The sequence below is a fragment of the Parasteatoda tepidariorum genome, chromosome 5, assembly GCF_982258835.1.
Source record: "Parasteatoda tepidariorum strain Cologne lab strain chromosome 5, Ptep-v5.0, whole genome shotgun sequence".
Taxonomy (NCBI): Eukaryota; Metazoa; Arthropoda; class Arachnida; order Araneae; family Theridiidae; genus Parasteatoda; species Parasteatoda tepidariorum.
The window spans coordinates 36,557,805-36,583,019 of NC_141759.1; the positions used below are offsets into that span (position 1 = coordinate 36,557,805).

Sequence of the window (25,215 nt, forward strand, 5' to 3'; positions counted from 1 at the left end):
TTCGACTTCAATACTTGTACGGTTGCTGAGAAATATTTTAGAGAGTGGTAGTCTTATAATAATACTAACGGTATTAAATGAACTGAACTGCATTAATCATCTGAGCACCTGAGGTAACGCCTCCTATAACTGAACGGTTTTTTATTGGTAGTCCGATCAGACCATTGTGAAGGATGCCCACTTTCAGAATAAGTCACTTAATGCAAAATCTAGTTAAAATAAGAAAGTGGTAGCAAATATATGACTAAAAATTTGTTTTATTTATGAATATTATTGGTTTGCCTTATTCATTTGTCAACCACTACAGATTCAATTCTCAAATATGTAAGATACATTTCTCTCAATTACTTTTATAAAAGATTTTGGGTTCATGCGCAAAACTGGTTCACTTTTTAAACAGTTTGCGCGGACTACTTATAAAAGACCGTGTGGAGGCTTCTTGATGTAGGAGGTGATGCCTGAGGCCGCTTGCGGCCCTTTTCCCCTTCATCTTTAACTTGAACTTTCTGGTGTTTCAATGAGGTGGGGGAATTTAAATAAAGTAAGGTATATTATCCTATCTAATATATGTTATATAAATAATTTAGACTTATTTATTTGTCGTGATAGATTAAATGATAAGATAAAGATTTTTACGTTGACCTATAAATATTACTACCACAACGAAAAAAAAATTCTGAATGGCCGCAGAAGTTGGTATCGATCTAAATTGTAGTGATGAACACGAACGCTTAAATTTTCTAAAATAAATGTAAAAATTTCATTTCCACTTTATCTGTTTAATGAAAAAGTGAGATCATATATAACCTCTTCAGACCTGATTAGGCACGACCTAGAAATTCTTTCAAAGTGGTAGCTAAATTTTTGTAAAAATATACATACTTTGAAGCATTCATATCTACTAAAAACATTTTCATTTCGTTTTTCGTGGTATGAAAACTTCAAAACTGATTGTATAAAAAATCGAATCCCAGCGATGACTGATAAATGCGAATTCCGCATCCAGCTCGCACCGACTACAGTGGTGATGTAAAATATCCTCAGTGGTAGACGGATCATGGGTTAGAGACCCCTTGCCATCAGACTGACCCTGGGAGGTTTTCGTAGTTTTCCTCTCCATGTAACGCAAATACGAGCTTGTTCCCTCAAAAAGTCTTCCACGAAGGCAAAATTTCTTCTAATACTTGATCCTGGAGTTCCCTTGTCTTCTAGATTGGGTACAAAATTTCAAGGCTACCGAGTTGAACACTTCAAGACTTAAACTCAAAATTAGGTCGGCTGTTCAACGGCGATTATAAAATATAAAAAATAATAAAAGGTGTAACATTGCATAAAACAAAATTTACAATTTGACTTAATTTGTGAAATTTTGATTTGAATTTCCCTTACGAACCATTTGGGGTCAAAACTTTTGATCTCTGAAACTACTAGAAGGAATTTTTTTCCTTTTTATCCCAAATTAAATTTTTATTTCAAATTTGAAATTCGAAATTTTTTGTTACCTTTTTCATACATTTAGAAAAAAATGAAACAGAGGGGATTTTAGTGTCTTGCGTTAACATTGCTCAAACCCCTTCATCCTTCAGCTAAGAGAGCAATTCATAAATCCCCTCCTACCTTACGTGCAAGTTATTTCTGTAAGCGACGTCATTGTATATAAATCGTTACCTTTATTTATGTAACGATTCAGAAGTCCAGCAGGTACGACACGCTTGTGTGATATGGTTTACAGGTATAGGTATCCAAATAAATTTTGTTTTATATTTCATAACCGTCGTTAAACAGCAGACCCAATTTTGGGTTAACGACTATTAATGTTCAACTCCGTAGCATTGCAATTTTGAGCCCAATTCGGATGACAATGGAACTTCTGGATCAAGTATAGGGAGAAATTTGCCTTCTTGGAGTACTTTTTGATGGAACTAACACGCATTTGTGTTACAGGGAGAGGAAAACAACGAAAACCTCCCACGGTTAGCTTGACGGCAAAGGGACTGTTCCGTCTACCACTCATGGCTGAAAGCCCTTATATAACAAGACGGAAAAGAACAACAACTGGTACGAAGGACATTTAATTCTAAAAAAAAAATTTCGAGAGAAATAAAATGCCTATTACTATCAAGATATTTCTTTTATTATTGTAGCATATATGTATAAAACTGCTTCTTTTCCAAGATAAAGTTGATATTGTTGAATAGTTTATAAAAAAAAAAAAAGAAGAAGAAGTAAACTCCTCACGAAAACTAGCTATAACAGAAATGGTTTTACTAGCAGCCTTTTCTCTTTTCCGACTCGCTTTCACCCCGGTTACCACAGAGGATATTTTATATCAACCTTGTGGTCGGGACGAACCACAGTTAGGTGCGGAATTCGTATTGGCCAGCCATTGCTGGGATTTAAACCAGGTTCACCACATTGGAAGGCGAACGTTCTATCCCCTGAGCCACCATGGCTCATCCAATTAAATTACAGGTATCCAAAAATTGATTCTGCGTGATAATAAACTAAGCCCAAATGGTGTCACTTTAACCAGTCAAGCACAACCACGTGATTAGACCCAATCAAATGATTCATATAACGTATTCTTCTTCTCGAGTTACAAATACCCAATTAAGGATTTTTGACCTATCGTACACCGATGTCGCCTTTGAGTAAACATCGAAAGTCTCCAAGCTAAAACTTAAAATATGTATGTCTTATAATTAATAGCTACATTTTTTTTATGAATTTTAGAATTTAGTGTGTAGAAATATGGTACTACGTATAATGTACTTTAAATGAATCAGTGTTTATTTTACAGCATATTAAAGAGCATATTAATTTAAAAAGCATATTAAAGTACTCGGAGTGCAAAGGGCTAAAATGTCATTTCAAAAGTGCTATCATCTATACATCATACTTTGTTGATCATACATCAAGTACTAATCTAAGTTTGTTTATTGAAACTTAGAAAGGGAACAGTAACAATCAATTTATTTAAAACTATGGAAAGAAATATAAAAAAATCTCATATTAAAAATCTCTTTGCATTTTTTAAAATGGTGGTTTTTTATCAAAATAATTTTATTTAAATTAATAATTTTTTTAAAAAGCAATTCATGATTTAAATGAACCTATTTTAAATCAATAAACCTAGTGATAAATAAATATGATTTAGCTTTTTTAGTACGTGACAATAATCTGAACCAACAAAAAATATATGTTTGAAGTTAAAAATAAATTTTCAATGTTAAAAATAATTAAATTTTTTTAAATTAGTATGGAGAAATATTATAAGAAGCAAGATAAGCAGGCTTTTAAAATAATATTTTTTTACCACAAAACTAACATCCAAGAGGTTTAAGAATAAATTTGAAGTGACATGCAAGTAAGAGTCAAAGGTGTAATTCCCCCCCCCCCAAAAAAATTGTAATTTAACTATTGATTTCGATAGAAGTGAAATACCCGAGGCAAATACAACGTGGGAAAATTTAAAAAGTCGTGACAAATGCTTTAAACGGTTAGAGTAAATTTTATAGGATTTAATTTCATTACAATTTTAAGGTTTCAGATGGCCAGTTGTATCACAAATATTCAAATTACAAAAATTGTCGGTCGATGGCAATTAGCTAAACATTTTGTTCCATCTATTTTCTACCAGTGTTTAAACTTTTCTGGAAAGTGGCTATTTTGTAATTACGCAACTTGTTAACAGTTATGAGTTTTTTATCAGTAAAAAAAGTAAGCAGTTCTGTATAACAATCTAAGGATGTAACATCCCTGCCAACTTTTAATCCTTTCCATTATAATTTTTCCCAGTGGTATTAAAATGGAATTAAAACTTCAATTTTAAGCAAACAAATACGTTGTATTTGAGAAAACTTAAGTTAACAACCATAAGATAGTAACGCATATTAATATATGTGATTAATTTTTGTAAGAATAGTGGTGATCAAAACCATCCAAAAATTAAGTTTATAAAAGAAAAAATAGTATATACTTACTACCACTTTAAATATGAAAATAATCCGGAAGAGTTGGCAGGTATGATGAAAACGTTTTGGTACCACTTTTTTTTTTCAAAAGAAATTTACTTTTTTGATGTGAATCTTGATCAGAGTAGTTTTGGCTTCTAAGTATGCTTTTAACCCGTCACCAGCCACTTCGTTCCCTTGGGAATACTTCTTAGATTAGTAGTTAAGTTTGTATTTCAATATATTTTTCTTTGCTCTTTAAATTTGATTTAAAGTTATTTTCCCACCACAACATGTAACTGATTCAAAAACTTATATGAAACGCCACTTTCTTTCAGCTCTGCCGAAGCGAGGCTTTCTGAAATGTTGGAAAATTTATCAAAATACTGAAGACTTTAGTCTTGAATTGCCTACCAGTCTATTAACCCTTTTGAAGGCCGTGTTAAGTACACTTACCACCACGTTTTACCACTTTTAATTTAGGTTTCTATTTTTCAATAACTTCAGCTTTCTTGAAGTGAGTTTGAATAAAATTGGTAACCATTTGTCACTTTTAAAAAACGTATAAAAGTTATAAAATACATAATTCCTTTTGAAGTTTGTAGCATTTAAGGAATTTATTTTATAAATAAAGAAAAATAAAAGTCAGTAAGTTCCTAATAGGTCATGTTACATATATTTACTACCAAAAAAATGGCATTTTTATTAACTAAATGAGTTTTTTTTTTATATATCAATTACTGTCCTTAAAACAATTTCAATTCCAAAATATTTTAATTTACCTTTACTAGAAATAAAGGGCCCATTAAAGGGTTAAATATTTCGCAAAAAATTGTTGTAGTTGGCAGTCCTGCAATCCTATTTTCCTAAAGCCAAAAGTCTTAGTCGCTCAAGGGCAAACATTACTAGATGAAGTCAGTTGCCCGCTTTGCGGGCAGGCACTTCGAACTACTCTATATCTAGTCTAGTAAATAAGCAATCCTATTTTCAGTTAATTTACCTATAATGTTATTATTTTATTTTATAACCGTCGGTGAACAGCTGACCCAATTTTATGGCTTTACGACTACTAATGTTCAACTCCATAGCCTTGTAATTTTGAACCCAATCCAGAAGACAAGGGAACTCCTGGATCGAGTATTGGGAGAAATTTTTGATGGAGCTAACCCGCATTTGCGTTACATGGAGAGGAAGACCACGATAACCTCCTACGGTTAGCCTGACGGCAAGATAGGTCTAATCCATGATCCGTCTACCACTGAGGATATTTCACGTCAGCACTGTGGTCGGTGCAAGCTGGATGCGGAATTCGTATCGACTTGGATTCGAACCCTGAGGCGAACGCTCTATCCCCTGAGCCATCGCGGCTCATGATATTATTATTAAGTAAATCAATCCTGTTAATATTCATTTAATCAAACCCATTATAATTCAACATTTTATTTTATATTATAAACGGCGTTGAGCAGCCTACCTAATTCAAATTTTGTGATTATCAGTGTTCAACTCCTTAACTTTTTAATTTTGAACCCAACCAAGAAGACAAGGGAGCAACCAAATCAAGCATTGGAGTAAACTAGCCTTCGTTGGGTCTTTCTGATGGATCTAAGCCACAGTTGCGTCACATGGAAAAATACGGATGGACATGGAAAAATACGGATTACATGGAAAATATTTTCGGAAAATATGATGCCCATAAATTATTTGTAGATGAAGGTTTTTAATTAATATATTTTTATAAGCGGTTTCGGAAAATAGCAAACCAGTTTCAAGTGAATCCCGCGTTGTCAAACTTTTTAAAAAATTCAAATTTTGTCTATCCTTACATTAGAGCTATATATGTTCTTTATGTTTTCTGCCTCTGTGTGCTTTATACTAGATAAGATTCTTAAAAAAAAAAAGAAAAAAAAATCAAAAAAAAAAAAAAAAGATTCCTTAAAAAAAATTTAAAAAAATAAAAATTATATGTGCTTTAGACTTATTTAAAAAATTTTGGAAAATATTACACCCAAATTTTAAAATGGAACAAGTTTTAAATAAATCCAGTGTTGTAAGACGTTATTTAAAAAAAATTGCAAAACTTAAAACCTAAATTTAGCTCTGTATAAGCTTATTAGCTATAGGACTAAACGAATGCAAAACTAAGTAAGATTTTTTTTTTCAAAACAAATTTTAATAAATATGATCCAAATATTTCAATATTAAAGCAGATTTAATGAATACTGTGTTTTCAAATGAATCACAAAATAAAGGATGTGCTCTTATTTTAGCGCTATACAGGGTGTCTTAAAAGTAAGGAAATGATTAAATATTTCAAAGAATATGAATCGAATCTAAAAATAATCGCATAAATGATGAATTCAATAAATCCAAACTTAACCTCCAAACTCACTCCCTCGGAATATGTAAGGGTATGTAACTCCTCTGAGCATATTGAATTAACAGAATAAAGTTTCGATTGTGTGTTGGCAACAGGTATATTATCCTTCACAGGCATCGTAAGTGACGTCATTCTGTGTACATGTTATAACTGAATTTGTACACCGAAGAGCCATTACATTAGGACCACCCTGCTAATAACATGTAGGACCACATTTAGCCCTCAAAACTTCTAGCACCCGCCGTGGCATTGATTCCACAAGGTGCTGATAGGTAGTCTGAAGTATCTGGTACCAAGCGCTCTCCAACTGGTCCTGCAATTCCCTCACATTGCGAGGGGGTAGCGTGGCAGCACGAATTTGGTTTTCCAAGTAGGACCACAAATGCTCTATTGGATTAAGGTCAGGTGAATTTTGGGGCCATGACGTGACTTGAAAGTCACTGGAATGTTCCTCGAACCAATCCATGACGATTCGACCCTTATGACATGGTGCATTATCCTGTTGGTAAACACCATCCCCCGCAGGAAAAACTGTTGCCATGAATGGGTGAACCTGGTCTGCAACTATGTTCAAGTAGCTTACAGACGTCAGGGATTGTTCTATGAGGATTATGGGTCCTAATGTGCTCCATGAAAACATTGTTCCTGGGCGAGCTCATTGTTATAGATGGAGGGTGGTCATAATGTAATGGCTCTTCGGTGTATAAAAGGCATGTTGTCGAAAGTAGTTTTTCACCTTGTCTCTTCATTATAATTTACGTTAGTTACTATGCCGTTGCATCCGGGTGATGTATAATGTTTCCCTTATATGTTTAAGCTGCATAATATGTAATTATTTTTTAGTTGTTTGCTGTATCAATCTGGTACTGCTTTTAATAAAACATATTTAAATCAGCAGGTTTAATAGTATGTGCTACTATAATCACTCACCATCAACTGTGCCTACAGCAGTGATGGGCATCATTCGCGTAAATTTTATTCAAGACTAAATTTATTCAGAATAAATTTATTCTGAATGATTATTCATATGCAAATTTAGTCATTATTCATCATTCATTATGCAAATTTTTGAATAATGATTGATGAATAAATTCATTAGTCATGATTAATTTTTATGAATAAAATTTTGAATAACCAGCGAAATATCCAAGTATTATGTCATTACCATTGCAAGTTGCGAGTCAATTACAGTAATCGATTACAAATATAATTAATTTTAGATAAATCAACTACTTGCAATGATCATGATTACAAACAATCACGAAAATAAATAATTATTATTTCCCATTACAAGCGGTTATGATTATTTATAATCACAACAAAACGTGATTTCAGATAATCAGAATTATAAATAATTGGCCCTGGGATTTCAAGCCATCGTGATTACTTGTAATCATAAAGTTAGATTACAAGAAATCATAACTACAAGTTATCATAATCTAACAATTACAGGTAATCTTAAATTCAAGTAATTATGATATATACTATTACAACAGGAGTAGATGTAATCATAATTTCAAGTGGGCTTGATTACATCGTAATAGAGATTGTAGGTAATTGAATACTTTTAAAACAATGCATAAATTGTATATGTAAATGAATTTTTTAGTTTACTATTGTTTGGTTTATTACATGAAAACTTTTAAACATAGAATTACATTCGGAAATACACGAATAAGATGATATTGTGTTCATTTGTAATCACTGTAAAAAACGATTACGAGTGATTAGATTGAGTAATCAAAATGTATGATTACATGACGTTATTACAAGTAATCATGATTGCGAGTAATTGTGAGTACATGTAATTATAACATACTATTATAAGTAATTACGATTGCATACTATATGCTTATTATTATAATGTATGTATGTTTGTGTGTGTTAACGTATTTTTCTGTACGTAGAATGAACGTACGTTTATAAATACAATTTATTAATGAACGAGCAATGCATGTAAGTTCTTATATATGAAGACGTGCATATATATATGTAGCATACGTACAATCACTCATACATAGATATATTTTAAGATAATTTTAACTTAAAAAATTAACGCTTTTTTGTCATGCAAACATTTCTCTGAACTATGCATTATATTACGTAAAAGTAAATATCCTCAAATATTTTATAAAAATACTTGAAAAGGATTTTTTATTCAAATATTTTTAAAATGATATGGAGCAATTAAAATTTAGGTACATGTGTACAATGTATGCATGTCGGATGTATGTACAATATATTTATATATACCGAGTGCATGTATAATTGTATATGCATAGATTGTGCTTACTTGAATACATACATTGAAAATAGCAATCACGATTGCAATTAATTGATTACATAGCTGTAATTGCCTGTAATTGATTCCTGTAATCGACACCCAACTATTTTATGCACGTCTGTATATATATGGGGGTACGTTGTATGTATATATTTACATACATACATATACATTTTATGTGTATATGTACATTATGTACATACGTACACTATGTGCATCTGTGAACACATACGCACGTTTGCTTACATACTTTGTGTGCATACATGCATATATACTAACATACATTGGGTGCCTTACTTACGTATGCATGTACACTTGAACATACAATGTACGTAAGTACAGATATACTATATACGGATATACAATGTATGTAAGCATTCAACTTTTTTTACTTATTCATGCAAGTATTTATATACAGTGCTCGCTCGTGTATATGCACGCATAAACATACAGCGTAGTTAAGTGCTCATATGTGCAATATATTTATGTATTCGCGCAGTAACTATTTTTACAATTATTCGTGACATTATGATTGCTGGTAAAAATGACTACTTATAATCAAACATATTGATTACATTGTTTGTTCAAAATAAAAGATTTTAGTCACTTGTATCCATGTACCAGTTATAGAATCTTGTTGTGATTACAGGTAATCATAATCACTTTTTATCTGAAATCGTTACTTGTAACTTATAAAATTAATTACAAGTCGTTTATTACCATGTACGTTTCATTTGTAGTTGTCACAATCGTAGTCAATTAGAGTATCCCGTGCCCATTTTCGTTGAGCAGTGAAATTATTTAGTTATTCTTGACTAATGAATAAAGAATAATGATTGAAAATAATGAATGATTTATTCTTTATTCAAAATATTTCTGACTAATGAATAAATCTTTATTAATTATTCAGGAGGATTTTGAATTCAGCATTCCTTAATTCAATATTCTGAATGACAAATGCCCATCTCTGGCCTACAAGGTATCATCTTTTAATTCTTAAATGGGACTCCCCTTTCTGTTGCAGATGATTGTCCAGAAGAAAAACACTCCATTTTAAGTTGCAGGCCTTTGCACTTTAGTTTACACTTGGAGATGTAATTACAAACTGAAAATGAGATAAATATCGTATAAAATGGTGAGGTCAATTGGATACCTGAAAGTAATGTCATCGTAGTTAAATCGTGGCATTTGTCGATTCAGAAGCCAATCAGGTTCAACACACACGCGTGACGTCGCTTTCAGGTATCTAATTAAATCTGATTTCACATGGTTAATCATAATCACTTCACTTTTTTTTAGTTTCAGGTACCCAATTATATAAAATTCATGTCAGATCGCAAAAATTATGCCAAACTTGACTCCCACCCGCTTCCTGCTGACTTCCAGGGAGTGGGCAGGTTGATACTAAAGGGTATTGGTAATTAAATATTCTTCTAAGTTTTACTTTAAAACTATATACACGCTTTTAATTATAATTTTAAACCATTATCAAACGATCAGGGATATTTTCGCCATTGTTCGATATTTCGGACGAAATCAAGCTCGATTATTGGCGATCGAAATGGGCAGGTGACTTAAGCAGCAGAACTTTCTACCAATTGCAACACTTTGCATTCTTTCACCATTAGAGGGTGGAGAGACATAGGAGAAGCAAGTACGTTAGTTTCTGTCTTTAGAAACACTCTATTTGAATCTATTTGAAAAAATGAATGAAAAACTTTTAAGTTTGAAAACTATATGGAAATGAAACCTACATTGAACACGTCTAGAAGAAAACGTCGTAGAAGTTTTTAAACAAAAATATTTTTGACAAGTAAATACGAAAAATATTAAAATATCATAGTACATTCCTATAAAGCTGAGATGAGAAAGAGAGTGGTAAAACATGGATCCGATCTTCTCCCTAGGTGCGTATTCGAACGTTACCATCGCGAATTAAAATTTTGAGTGCACCAGGAGTATAAATTGTTAGCTATATTTCTAGTTTTCTAAATATTAACTTCATCAGGAGTATAGTTTGCGATGTTTCTAATTACTTGTAATTTCGCTCCATTATTCTTTAGTCGTAAAAGTGATTTTTCAGCTCAAAAACGATTTTAACCAACCAATATTACCATTTTACTTCTTGAAGAAATCATGATTAACATCAGCGTGATGCGATTTCAAGACCACTACACCGCCAATTTAACGTGCAGTCTGTAGGTGAGATTTCGTAGGAAATTTATTGTAGTTTTTGTTTAATATTTACGTGCATAACTGAACATTTAGATGTAAATAAATCTCTCAAACTACCGTCTGTGGAATTTCGGGCGTGTTTATTAAAAATGTTTGACTTAATATTCTAACAGGAGAGACTAGCTCAATGATTATTAAGTCTATTTATATACGTTCTCAGATCAAAAATAATGTTGACTTAATATTAAAACCTTTTCATTAGGTAAAAATGTTAATAAGTTAAAATATAAATTTGTTTAATTTTTGTTTTCTTTTATGAAATGTGTATTGGTTGAAATTTTTTTATACAATATTTTTTATAGATTACATAATATTATTTAACTTATCATACTATATCCCCCTCATAAAATAATGTTTCACTTTTCTATGCTGTCAAATATTAGGAAGTTTTTATAAATTTTTTACAATTGTGCTGTTTTTTAAATTTACGTTAACTGTTTTTTTAATTGTATTTTTGTTTAAATTTAATAAATTTTTATTCGTTATCTATCGTTGGTTCGAAGTTAACCTGGATTTAGCAGCCTAGCTTGTCAATAGTTACTGCAGTGTTTTGTTTCTTATCTCATTGCCGAGTTTTGTGCAATGTATCCATATGGTATAAATACAGTATTAGTTGGATGGACTGTAACGCGATTTTTAAAGTCTAAAACTGTTAGTGTATGAAATATATAATTGTGTAAAAAAAGATTTTTATTGCTTTCTCATTATATTTAATATTTTTTACATTTCATTCATTATCCTCATTGCAATAATTAGTGTAGGTTAAGCTTAAGCTTTAATCAAAAATTGAAATTGAGAAAGGAAATTAAACTCATAATAAAAATGTTAAGGGAATCTTTCGGTTCCTCTTTCTCAGTATAATCTGAGAAATTTACATTTTATCCATTTTTCTTCCCCCAATAGATTGAGTAAGTTAAAAGTTAACCTCTGGAGAATATTTTAATTGGGTTAGAAGCGAAACTGATGTCACTTAGGTAAAAATATTAAGAGAATCTTTCTGTTAACACGATCGAAATAAAATTAAAAATATTTTGACTATTTGATAACAGTAAAAACTTTGTTTTGTTCATAAAAGAAAGAATTTAGTCGCACCTATTGTTTCTTGTATTGCGAAGATTTCCTTTGGTACTTCTGTCAAGATGGCCACAAAGTTCTATCCCAATTAAAAGTTTTTTTTATATGTATGTACTTAATTTAGACATATGTATTACCAGGTTTTATATGTACTAAATCTAGGATTTTAGTACCTTGATAATTATAGTTGGTATGAATAGGTACTGTTGTGGAATAATGCTCCTTTGTATTTTTTTTGTGTTTACAGATGATTTTTTTTTTCTTTTGAAAAATTTTAGATGTGACTGTATTCAATCAATCTGTGTCCCTATTAAGCTTTTTATGAATTCTTTGCAAACATACTCTTTTAGGGATTTATGTAAATTTATTCATTTCCACTATTTTTATAGTATTGATTATATTCAAGGTTAATCAAAACGCCTACACTAAATTCAATCATTTATAATTTATCATCATAGTTAGTTGATAGTTTCGTTTCTTGTCTCATTACCTACAAACGCAATGTATCCATTTCTTATAAATGTGGTATTGTTTAATTGGTGGAGTGGATTTAAACCTAATGATTTTTAAAACCTGAAACTACAGATTAGTTTATAAAAAATAAAACATTATCGTTTTTCCCATTGTATTTAAAACTATATATTTTAATTTTGGTATTTTATTTTTCAACACGAATTCAGGAGGCTGAGTAAAATTTTGCGGATTAATCTTTGTTTTAAAAAAAAAAATCACTTGTCAAGAAGTGAAACTGAACTTATGTAATAATACTGTAAGAATTTTTTGTTTCATTCTCTTTTACTTTTATAATACATAATAGATATAAAATATAATATTTGAGCCGCGATGGCATTCGCCTTCCAATCAGGTGAACCGGGGTTCAATCCCGGCGATGGCTGGTCGATACGAATTCCGCATCTGGCTTGCAAAGACCACAGTCCTGACGTAAAATATCCTCAGTGGTAGGAGGATCATGGGTTAGAGTTCCCTTGCTGTCAGGCTAATCGTGGGAGGTTCTCATGATCTTCCTCTCCATATAACGCAAATGCGGATTAGTTCCATCAAAAAGTCCTCCACGAAGGCAAATTTCTCCCAATACTTGATCCAGGAGTTCCTTTGTCTTCTGGATTGGGTTCAAAATTACAAGGCTACGGAGATGAACATTAGTAGTCGTAAACCCAGAAATTGGGTCGGCTGTTCAACAATGCTTATAAAATAGAATAAAATATAATATTTATTCATTTTTAATTTGACTTCTTGTTGTAATAAAAGAGCTGTTATATATTTATAAAAGAAAGACATTTTTTGAAATTTGTTGCTTGTTTTTATATCTTTAGATCAGTTTTTTTTTCTGAATATTTTATAGGTTCAATTCCACCATGACTATATCAAATCAACTTGTAGTCCCTATTGTATTATGGGGTAATAAAGCCCCAACACACTGTGTATCTGCTATTCATTTAACTCATGATCAAAGAACTTTAGTTACTGGGTGTAATGATGGTCGTATTTGTGTTTGGGATGTATCAACATCAGATAAAGGTTTGCAGGTAGGTGTAATATAGCAATATTTCAGGCTACAAGCTTGCATTTAATATTTCATATTTGCATAAAAAATAGTATTCAATTTTAGAAAAAAATTATTCAATAAACTTATTGTATTTACTTTTATTGTTTAAAAATTGAGGCAGTATTAATTTAATTTGCAGATTCTTCTTTTCTTACATTTTCTTTTTTTGCATTATTGTTTTAGATGCAAGTAAATATAAAATTTTTTTGTAGTGTTTATTTTTATTTAATGTTTCTTCCTTTCAGATTTTATTTTTTAGAAGTATAAACAGTTATGTAATTTATTTTTTAATATTTTTGTGATTGAGCAAAATTATGTGATGATATCTTTTCAGTTTAGAACAAATATGTCGGTTTTATTTGTTTTTATGTTTAAACTTATCGTATATATATATAAAAAAAAATTTTCTTATTTGATTATTATCTTGTTTATGAGAAACAAATTTAATTTTTTTTGCACATTTAAGATCTTACTTTTAATAGATTACTTGTTATTCTGCTACAATTCTACTAAAACAATAATTACAATAACAGTACTGATTTGATTTATAATGAAAGTACTAAACAAAGAGAAAGGTTTTTATTGTTCTGTATATTAAATCAGTTATGGAGTTACGAAGAAAAAATTTTATTGTTTAGTTTCTCAGACTATCGTATGTACTATTTTTGGCTTACAAAAATTTATTTGTATCATTACGAAACTTTTTTGTTTTTTTTTAGAGATAATTAAAAATAATGATTAAAATTTAAAATGTATTCAGTTTAATAGGTAGTTTCAGTTTAACAGATGTAAACGAACTAAGTTTTGTTTTCTGCAGACGCTTCTTTCTTTATTCGTCCTAAATGAATATTCTGCATTCAGTAGTTTAGGCTAAATACCTAATATTTGCATGTTGCATCTCTAATTTAGTAGCAGCAATTGCTGTTTGTTTTTGAAAATTTAATTTTTTTTATTATAATTTTACAGTGTTGAGCATAATCTTATATCTATTTACAATTTAAAAACTCCTTGAAAAAGTCTTGCAATAATCCCTTTTTGCACAAATTCACAAAAGCAGGACCCTGGTTGAAAGAATGCGATTTAACGTTTATTTTATATTCACAAATTACGAGTAATGTTTCCACAATTTTACAAAAACAGGACCTTTCACAAAATGACTGGACAGACTCCTGACCGATCACATATTTCTTTTCAATTGGATAAATATAAAAGAAAAGCATGTACATGTATCAAATTTCATCTATTTCTTTTTTTGTATCGTAATAATTATGATTTTATTAAGTTTAAATAAATATCAATATAAATACTTACAAACGGTTTTATTATTTCTACATTTTCATAATTATTCTAAAAACAGTATATTTTGTTAGCCTTCATTTTTAGTGTGCCCTTCTCGTAAAAAAAACTGTTTTTTTCCATCCCAAGAGTGTCCATTGAACCGAATTTTCACTGTATATTGTATTTATGATTTTTTTTGTCTTTGTAATGTTAGTTTTTCTCTATAGATTACTCCCCGTTGCTTGTTGTTTGGCCATTCGGCTGCTGTTCTTTGTCTCACACATGGAAGCTTGTCTTCAGACAGTACACTCTTAGTTAGCTCTTCTGAAGCTGGGTAAGATAAATAATATTTAATTTATTTTGAATCTGAAAATTTTTATTTTTTCCCATACTTTTTGTAAAAAATATATTCACGATAAACCTCTACATATTTTTATGATGGCTTATATAATCAAAAAAAAAATCTTTTTCAGAAACTTATTATTTTATCATGATCGTGTAGTCTTGTTAAAGTATAAAGTACTTAAAAATATTTTTTGAGTGCTTGAAAAGTACTTGAAAGGGGCAAATTTTTGTTGAAAGATTTGGCTACGCACCCTGTGTATAGAGTAGTTATGAACTGGAAAATTTTTTGTTTTTCTTTCACTACTTTATAATTTTTAATATATTTCATGAAGTCTCACTTATTATTTATTAAAACATGACGAGGAATCTTTATAAAGTTAGTGCCATTTGACTTAAATGTGCTAAGATGTCACAGATTACCTTCTTCTTGCAATTAAAAAGTACCGTAACCTCCTATTTCTTTTTTAAAAACATAATCACCTTATCAATTCAAGATATTTTTTAAAATCTTCATCAGCAATAAATCTTTTCAGCATGATTGAGGTTTATAAGTGATTAAGATATCTTTCTGGCTGACAGATAAAACTCTTCTTGGATTTTTTAGAAAAGTAGTATGATCCATTTACATGAGGCCATCAATATATGTCTATAACCTTTTTTCAAAATTATGTAATTTTTTTTAATGCAATAAGAAAAAGTTACAGCTGCTCAGCCCGTCTCACAGCTGGCAATAGAATAACAGACTTGAAAGCTGTGACCCACTGTGAGCCAACTACATAAGCCAATGGGTTAAATTATTACTATAGGCTTACTGTGTTTGCAATCAGGGTAAAATAAGAATTGCAACCACTTAGCTTTTCCAACACAAGAAATTTTAGATGATGATTGACTATATTGGCAACTGTCACTATATACAGTAGATGGATTTATTAGAGGTTTATGTTATTTAAAGAATAGTTGTTGTTAAATATTGTAGACCATTAGTTTTAGTTAGTTTCTAGTTGTTATTTTTATACATAGTTTTAAATTTCTAGAGGTTAATAATATGCATTTTTTTCTGACACCGACTGGGCACTCTGCATCCAAAAGGGTTTAAAAAAAAAATCAATTTCTACACACGTCATATAATAACATATACTACTGTAAAAATTTATATATATCTTGTTAAAATTACTATTTTTTGCTCTTGTAAAAATAGCCTAAGAGTTTTATTATGGTCATTCATTGTATCACGTAGGAAACAAAATATGATATATTGTTAGTACCATACCAAAAGTATGAACCTGTTTATTGCCAAAGTTAAAGATTCATGGTTTAGGCGTGGTGCCGAGGAAGGCTAAAGATTCTTATGTTTCTTCATTTTATTGCTTTTGTAACCTTGATATATTTTTTATTTATTTATTCATTGTACTATTGCAAATATTTTTAAAATATCTTGATATTTTTTAATCAAACATACTTTAAATTGAATTTTTTAGTTCTTTTGTTTAGACATTATAAGCTATTTATGAATTCTATTTATGAATTCTAATTACAAAGATTATTAGAATTTATTTATCATCAACTCATGTTTTTAAATTTTGATTCAAGGATGGAAAAAAAAATCATTGTAAAATTATTTATAATTCCATATATTTGATTTTGTATCATATATTTAATATCTCTATTATCTTAATTTAATATCTCTATTTTGACTGTTTAGAGAGATGTCTTTATGGGATGTAACTGATGGACGTTGTCTTGAGAGTGTTAAGTTGCAGTACATTCACACAGCCATTCATGTATGACTCCTCTTTCTATTATTGTTTTAAAAATTTTCGTGTATTTTATAATGTATTTTTAATAAGATATTGTTTTCCAATCATATCTCATATTTCGCAAAACTAAAATGTTGGGAAACTCTTCATTGGGAGTATATGCTAATTTGCTTTTTTTGCTTTTTTTGGGGGTCGAAAATTGGAAAAAAATCTCACTAAAAAAGGGTTAAAAAAGAGTGAAAAATACTTTTAAATGTTAATGAATCATGTGTTGCACTACATGCCTGAAGAATGAACATGAACTCAGAGCTAGACTAACAATGCAACTTATGTTCATGTGGCTCATTTTATTAGAAAAAAATTAAAAACATTTTAATTTAAAATCCTAAAGCATTGATTTTATTCACCAGTTAGTGTCAAAAGAAATTACCAAAAAAAATATCAGCATTAAAGAAACAAGATACATTTGTTATTTATCTTGTTTTATCCTTGTTTATTTGCTGCCTTTATTCTAAATTATTCTTTTCCACTCAGTAGTATATGGATTCTAGGGTTATTCCTAAATATTATTAAAATAGTTGAATTTTAACTAGCTAATGTAAAAACTAAAATAATAAATTAATTTACTTGCATATACTGTACTGTTATTTATTTGAAAATGCTAATATATTTATAATATATATTAGTAAATATGTTTATCCATTTCTTTTTGATACAATTATCATTTAGTTTAATTTTATTATGATATTAGAGCATTTTATATTCTTAGTTTCATTTATTGTTAACTCAAAGTGTTGGGTGTTTGATATGAAATTTCTTTTTAAGAAGCTTATCTGCTAATATTATCATTTGAAAAAATCTTTATAGAGAAAAGTCTTAAAAATTTATTTTTAAATTTTTAATTCTCTTGCATTTAAAAGATTCAGTTTTATCACTATTCTCAACCAGCTGTTTTTTTTATATATCTTTGTTTAGCTTTCTCCTTACTATCAAAGCATTTGTAAACTTATTTAGACTACATATAAGGGGAGTAATTTTAATTGTTAGCAAATTTTATCAAAGAATTAAAAGGTTTGTATAAACTAAAAAATAATGTGATTTATATGTTATTCTGAGAGCTATTTTTTATAAAAATATATGGCATAATATGTAAACTCGATAAGATTTTTACAACTAGTCATTTAGCTGAGATTTGTTATGCATCTGCATCTGTTTTAAAAAAACAATTATTACCAAGTAAGGCGATAGCTTATAATAATTTGGTTTTAGTTATCATGGAAATTTAAATAGAATGCTGACATAGGCGAGATTATATTAGGATGGATATTTGGTGTTTCCGTCATGCCTATGACAATTTTGTATTTATGCGTATCATGAAAATGAGGAGATTGTATTGGAGATGGATATTTGCAGTTGGGATTATTGACGATTGAATGTTTTATTTGAGTTTTATCTTTCTACACAAAATTTTCTGGGAAAATTAAATTATTAATTTGTGATTTTAGGATTGAATTTTATGGGACTTTTTTTTCTGCGGGATGAATGTTATGGTGACTATATATTGGAACTATATATGGAAACTATATATTAGATTTTGTAATCTATTGCTATGTTGAGTGTGTATTAAGAAGTAAATTTATTGTATGTAAAAAAAACTTAGCATGGCTATCATGTCACGTTTTTATTGCTGTGCAATTGCTAAAATGATGATATTTTCAAAGAATAATATATAAGAAAAGAAGTAGGATACACGTTTTATAAGTGACTAACTTTAATGTGTTTTTTTTTATGTCTTCTTTTATATGTCTGTTTAGGGTCATTAAGTAACAGTTATGTGTTTACATATTGCTATATTTTTATGAAACTTTATTAGAGATATAATAAAACATTTCTAGCCTTGTAAAATAGTAGTTTAATATTTTCTGTATTTTTTCAATTTTCCTATGCTTTTATTTTTTTATAATAGTTTAGTTTTAATTTTGCTTTTTAGTGCCACTGCCTGTTATACCTACACTAATGTTTTTTCAAAGGATAAATGTCACTGTCCTGTATACCCTTCACTGTTTTTATTTTATTTTCTTTTTTAGTTATAATTGTTATTGTTCTGCACTATTGCTTAAAACTGATTCAGGCATGTGATTCTTCTGCTAATTTTGCAGAATTTTGCAAATATCAAGACTGTTGATCAATAATTTATTTTCCAACAAGATTTTCTCGTCAATATCTACTACAAAATTTTTTGTTTATCTAAAGTTTCAATTTCATTACTTATGCAAAATCTCATAATTGAGACATTTGTTTCACCCTTACCATCAATCTCTTTTTTTCGTTCTCATTCATATGTGATAACAACTTTTCTTTTACGCAGATTAGCTACAGTGAAACATTACAAGCATGTTAAAAGATAGTTTGCTGGAGAAAAAAAATTTTTGTTCGCCTTTTTCTAACATTTATAATATTTTAAAGAGTAGCAATTTAGTTAGAGAATCCGATTTGTAACAGAAGTATTTTTTAATCGAAGTAAAATAATTGCCCTAATTTTTATTTGGTTTCAATTATATCGAACAAATTTGTAATATGATATTAGAACATGGAAATCTTGAATCATCCATTTCAGTAATCATTTTTCAATGTTTCAATAATTTTTTTCAATTATTTTTTTTTTTGCAGTTGATGCAACTGATTTTCTCATTTCTCATAGTTTTTAAAATTTTGATATTATTACGGTACGCAAAATTTGATTTGTGCTTTTGAGTAACTTGTTTATACTATCGTAAATCCATGAGGTGTTTAGATCCTTATATAGGTTACGAGTTTTCTCAATGTTTTTTTTAAATCGCTCTATTTTTTATGCATTATTATTACGACATGCAAAATTCAGTTCATACATTTATTAGTCACTTTTTTACACAACGATAATACTGTTTTTTTGATAAATTTTTTCTGAGTAATTGCTATTGATATCTGTGTGGGTTTCTTAAATCCTGATTTTTTCATACAATATTATTAAGAAACAAGAAATTTAAATTTGCACATTTGAGTAATAACTTTTTCATGCGCTCAATTTTGGCAAAATCCATGCAGCATTTCATTTTTTATTGCAATTATTGCTGTTGATTTTCACATGATTTTTTTTCAAATCTCCATAATATTATGATACAGGAAATTTAAATTGCTTGCCTGAATGTTCACTATTTGATGTGGTCATTCTATTTTTTTAAAGCATTTTTTCAGCAGTTATCACTGTTAATTTTCACATATTTTTTAAAATCTTTATACTTTTAATAAGGTATTTTTCAATAGAAGACCTGAATCTTGAAAGTTATAATTTAATTTATCCTTTTTGACACATACGATTCACGTGATTTGATGTAAAAATACATGCTGTTTTATTATCAACCTCTTTTTATTTGTTGCTGTGGATTTCATGGTTAAATTTTTTTTGATGTGATGACGACCTGCTAATTGCGAAAAAGGAGGAATATGCAATTTTTTTATTTATATTCTCTTACTTGTTGATGAGGAAAAAATTTATTTGATAAAAAAGAAATTTCTCTTTAAATTTTATGAGTTTTACTTTTATGCGTAAAAATTATAGTTTTTTGTTAATCTTCTATGTACTTAGAAAACACACACACACACTTTGAGAAAAACATTTCAGATAATATCTTCTAACAATCACATGTCTGTTGACTGTTATGTAAGTGAACTTCAAATTCCATAGAGTTGCAATCTGTGATTCCGTTTTTGGCTTGGAGTGCAGATGCATAATAAAACAGTTGCATGTGTGATAACATTTTATAGAGATCTGCAGTTATTTATGAAATGCATTTTTTTGTTAAAAAACTGCTGTAATGCAAGTGAATTTAGAGTTTAATAAGGTTGCGATATTTGACTAAGTGATTTAAGCAGCCACAAAAATGCACCTGAAGTGGTTGGCGATAAAAAAATCACCAAGCATTGTATGCAGATGGTCAACAAATCAGTTCCAATCATTTTTATAAAAATAAATTTTATTCAACCTGTTTTTAAAGACTTTTTATTGTGCTATGCTAAACTAATTATAATTTTTTGTTACAGTCTTATCATGTGTCTAAATCAAATGATGTGCGGTTGTTTTGTAATGGTTATTATGCAGAGATTCTAGTAATGGATGTTCTCACGTTAGATATTCTATTCACTTTATCGTCACGTGTTAATCCTGATTGGATGAGTGCAATACACGTTCTTCGTCCTGTGAAAAGTCATGGTAAATCTGCCACTTCAACTTAATACAGAAGATAAAAACTTAATTGTCCAGTTTTAAATTTAATTTCTATTCCTTATTCTAGATGACATTGTTGTTGGTTTGTCTGCTTCAGGTTATATCAAAGTATGGACAATTACTGGAAATGAAGCTAAAGTAATTATATCTTTTTTTTTTTCATCAATAAAATAGTTCTATGTAGCTAGTTTGTGGGAGTATTTTCTGATTTTAAATGTTTTGTTCTATAATCTTGCACAGTTTGTCAAATAAGTTGAAGTATAGAGAGAAAAAAATTGCCAAGATGCTGGATACATTAAAAAAAGTACTCAAATACTTTTTGTTAGCATACTGAATTGTGAAGCTTTTTTATGGAATTTGGAAGTTTTTAAACTTTTTAGCATTTTAAATATATCTCTATCCAAAGAAGTCTTTTAAATTTTTTCTATTGCTTTGCAAGGACTATTTTCAAATATCATTTTTAAAATATAGTGTTAATTTTCGCTTCAAGACGTCCGACTGGGTTTGACACAATTTTTTGAAATAGTTTAAAAAGTTCATAAAATATTTTTTTAAAATAATTTTTTCAAATTTAAGCATAAAAACTACAAATTTTTCATGTCAGGCAAAGAACTCTAAAACAAATTGCGGAACCTAAATATCAAAATTAATTTTTTACTAGATCAATAATATTGTTACCCGTGTTTTGAGCTAAAATTTTTTAAAAATTTCAACTATACAATGAAATGGAACTAAATATATTGTTTATTATTGATTTTTCAATTGAAAAGTTTCTAAACATTCTTACTTAAAGATTGATAAAAATTGTAAATTCTCACTTAGACCTAGCTTTTAGTTCAAATCATAGCTAACTTTATACAACATCTGTATACAAAGTTTCAAAAAATTCTAAAATAAACTTTTTTGTATTGCATGTTAGTGAATTTAAATTTTCTCAAATGTAACTTTTTTTTCAGACGATGCATTTAAAATGCTAGAAACTTCTGTCAGCAAAAAAATTAGTTATTCAAGAATTAATGTCCGAAAATTATATTTGTCTGGAACATAAAATTTATTCTAATGAAAAAGATTAAAATACTTAAAGCATAACAAAAAACATTATAGTTTCACTTTAAGGAGTTTACTTCCTTTTCTGTTTTGTCTGTCGACATATGATAAAACAACTATAGCTTCATTTCTAAAAATTGGAGAACAAATATTTAAAGAGTTTTGGAAAGCTAATAAACAAAAGTATAAATATTAATAATAAAATTTTTGCCGAAACAGCTAATTTTTACCCAGACAGATATCTTAAGTGTTAAAATAATGGTCAGATGATTTTTCCAGTTTTATTGTCTGATTTCTTATTTAATAATGTGAAGAACATATGTGAAGATTTGTACAGAAACCACAGATTAATCTCTTATTCCAAACGCTATTGAAAATTGGGATTGGACTTACAATTTCAACTTACCTTAACTGACTTGTTGTCAACTATAGTTTTTTTGCTGTTATTAATAGATTAGTTGAAGTACATCAAATCTAAATTAGGTGAACATATAACAATATTTAATTTTTTTAATATTTTATTTAATTTATATTTTGTTTAATTTATATTGAGAACTTTATATTGCTACTTATATTTTGTTAGCTAAAGTTTTTTAACTTATTAATTTTATGTTTAATTTTAATACACAAAGAATGCTAAATATATCCAAATTATAAGGATGAGGTATTTTTGGAAGCTTAAGAATTATACTAATTAATGATTTGTAGTACTTTAATTTATTTTGCAATTTATATGAAATATTGTTTGAATTTTTGTCTTAATTTAAGTGTTTTTTTAAAAAATTCCATTTTAATAGAATGAACCTGTTTATGAAGATGAGTCAAAACCAATTCGATGCCTGAATGCCCTGAAATTGACCTGTTGTGCTTTTAATCAAAGGACACTTCTTATTGTTTGTACCAAATATTGGCAGGTAAATATAACTATAATAAGCTCTGTTGTGTTGTTGTTTTTAATGCCACTTGCCAAGCCAGGAAGCCTGCTTGGTTATACCAAGCATATTTAAGACATATTGTGCATTTCTTGTTTTTCAGCTGCGCCATCTATGGCCAAAAATATGACATCAGCCATACACACGTCACAACCCGTTTATAAACAATCAGCTGTAATACATATTAATTTATTAATTTGAAATTTTTTCATATCTTTAATTATAATTTATTTTGTTGTTGAATGCCATAAAATATTGCTTCCAGTTCATCAATGTATGTAAAAGAGATAAAGTGAAATTCAAAAGCAATTTCTTAAATATTATGCCATAGTGAGAAAGATAATATATGTATACCTTACATGTGTACATTATGTGTATATATCTGAGAACAATGAAATAGTGTAATATGCAAATTCTTTAAATGATACTAATAAGATCAAGATACAAGGGCTATTTGGGAAAAAGTTTCCCTCAGCTCATTAAAAGAGAAATTTTATTACCTGAAAAGATATATTGCAAAATATATTCCAATATTTCAGTTATTTGACAACTTAAATGTCACTAGAATTGTGATATTTAAAGGGAATGGGGGGTAACAATGGTCCGTAGCATTTTCAAAAAGTGCTTAAAGGTGCTTATTTTCGTGCCCTTAAAGGTGCTTTTTTTCATTGGGTGTTTTTAAAAAGTGCTTGATTCTCCCTTTTCGAAAATGAGATTTTTTTGATGTTTCTGGATATGATACAATTGTCCTAAAATAAATGTTATGAGGCATCATTAACCCTAGATGACTGAACTTAAATCAGTGTTAATCTGTAACTAATCATTCGACTAATAAACTACGAACTAAAAACAACTACTTTATTTATTTCAAGGTAATTGGTGTAACATAAAAAAAGTATTATATTATTTCAATTAAAAATAGAAATGTTATAAAAATTATCATTTGCACTCATGGCAAATGTTAAAAGTGTGCTCTCCTCTAATAGCCTTCTCTCAGTATTTGCTTACATATTTTGTCATTCTGCATTTCTTAGATGGAATGAAAAACATAAATTCTGGGTTTGTTTGCAGTACTTTTAGTTGTGTAGTCTGTGGGCTTTTTGGTATTCAAAATATCTTCAATGTTGATTTTGATGGAACTAAACATTTGACTGTTTGTTGATAGAGCTAAACATCTGACATGATTATTGTAAATTTCAAAAATTAGCAAATGTACAGCTGTTTTTATCACCTTTGGCTAACTTTTTTTTCTATTTATGAAGGTACAGTACAGAATCCGTCATCCGGAAATCAGAAAACCAAAAAACCGGAACGAAATTCGATACATTTTCCCGCCATTTTATTAAAAAAAAATTTCTCTTTCCTCATAAGATTTTTGGATTTTTCTTTCTTTTTTGAACGATGTTTACCTTACCATCATTTTATAAATAATCATTAGCGTATTACTTCATCGTTTTTTCTTCTTTTTAAGATTATTTCCAAATACTTTTTTTTTAGTTAATATGTTTAACAATAAAAAAAACGTCTTTTTGTAGCGATTCAGAAAACCGGAGAAATCAGTTATCCGGAATAGCGATGGTCCCGATCGTTCCGGATAATCGGTTCCCTATTGTACTATGAGTGAACTAGGGTAAACGCAACATCAACAGGAATTCTCAAAATTGACATGAGTCGATAGTCTATTAGACTTATGTTTAGTTATATAAGGTTAAATATACCTTTCAAGGGTATTATTCAATCAACTTGAAATAAATGATTAATGAAAGGAAAATAAATCCTTTCAAAAACAGGAAATATTCGCACTGTTCCCATAGATATGCTGTGTCAAATGTTCTAGATGCTGAGGAAAATGGGAATTCAAATGTTATTGTAAAACGTTTTAAAAAAAGTGCATAATTTCTAATTATTTGGATGAACATAGCAGATGAAGTAGAATTCATCACTGAGGGAAATCCGTACAACAATACTGTTAACGTTACTGAATCTGACTCGTGGCGTTCTGGAATATTTAAATTTGTAGCTTTATGATAAGTTTTAAAAATTTTCATTGTGTTCAATATTTTGAACTATTTTTGATTAAATTAAATTTTTCTGAACGT

General features: G+C 29.0%; 1 protein-coding gene across 5 annotated transcripts in view; it reads left to right on the plus strand.

Annotated features, from left to right (window-relative positions):
* Positions 1 to 10,378: 10,378 nt before the first annotated feature.
* Positions 10,379 to 25,215, plus strand: part of Rbcn-3B (WD repeat-containing protein Rbcn-3B) — a 47,578-nt gene continuing 32,741 nt past the window's right edge. Inside the window, exons 1-7 of one of the 5 annotated variants that reach the window (XM_087163672.1) lie at positions 10,379 to 10,524; positions 13,290 to 13,473; positions 14,999 to 15,105; positions 16,819 to 16,897; positions 20,954 to 21,122; positions 21,205 to 21,275; positions 22,982 to 23,098. In XM_087163672.1, coding sequence (XP_087019798.1) covers positions 10,481 to 10,524; positions 13,290 to 13,473; positions 14,999 to 15,105; positions 16,819 to 16,897; positions 20,954 to 21,122; positions 21,205 to 21,275; positions 22,982 to 23,098 — 771 coding nt within the window. In that variant the 5' untranslated portion in view covers positions 10,379 to 10,480. Of the gene's footprint in view, positions 11,055 to 13,289; positions 13,474 to 14,998; positions 15,106 to 16,818; positions 16,898 to 20,953; positions 21,123 to 21,204; positions 21,276 to 22,981; positions 23,099 to 25,215 lie in introns of all 5 variants that reach the window. The other 4 variants (XM_016068933.4, XM_043050968.3, XM_071185343.2 and 1 more) reach the window with 4 other exon arrangements.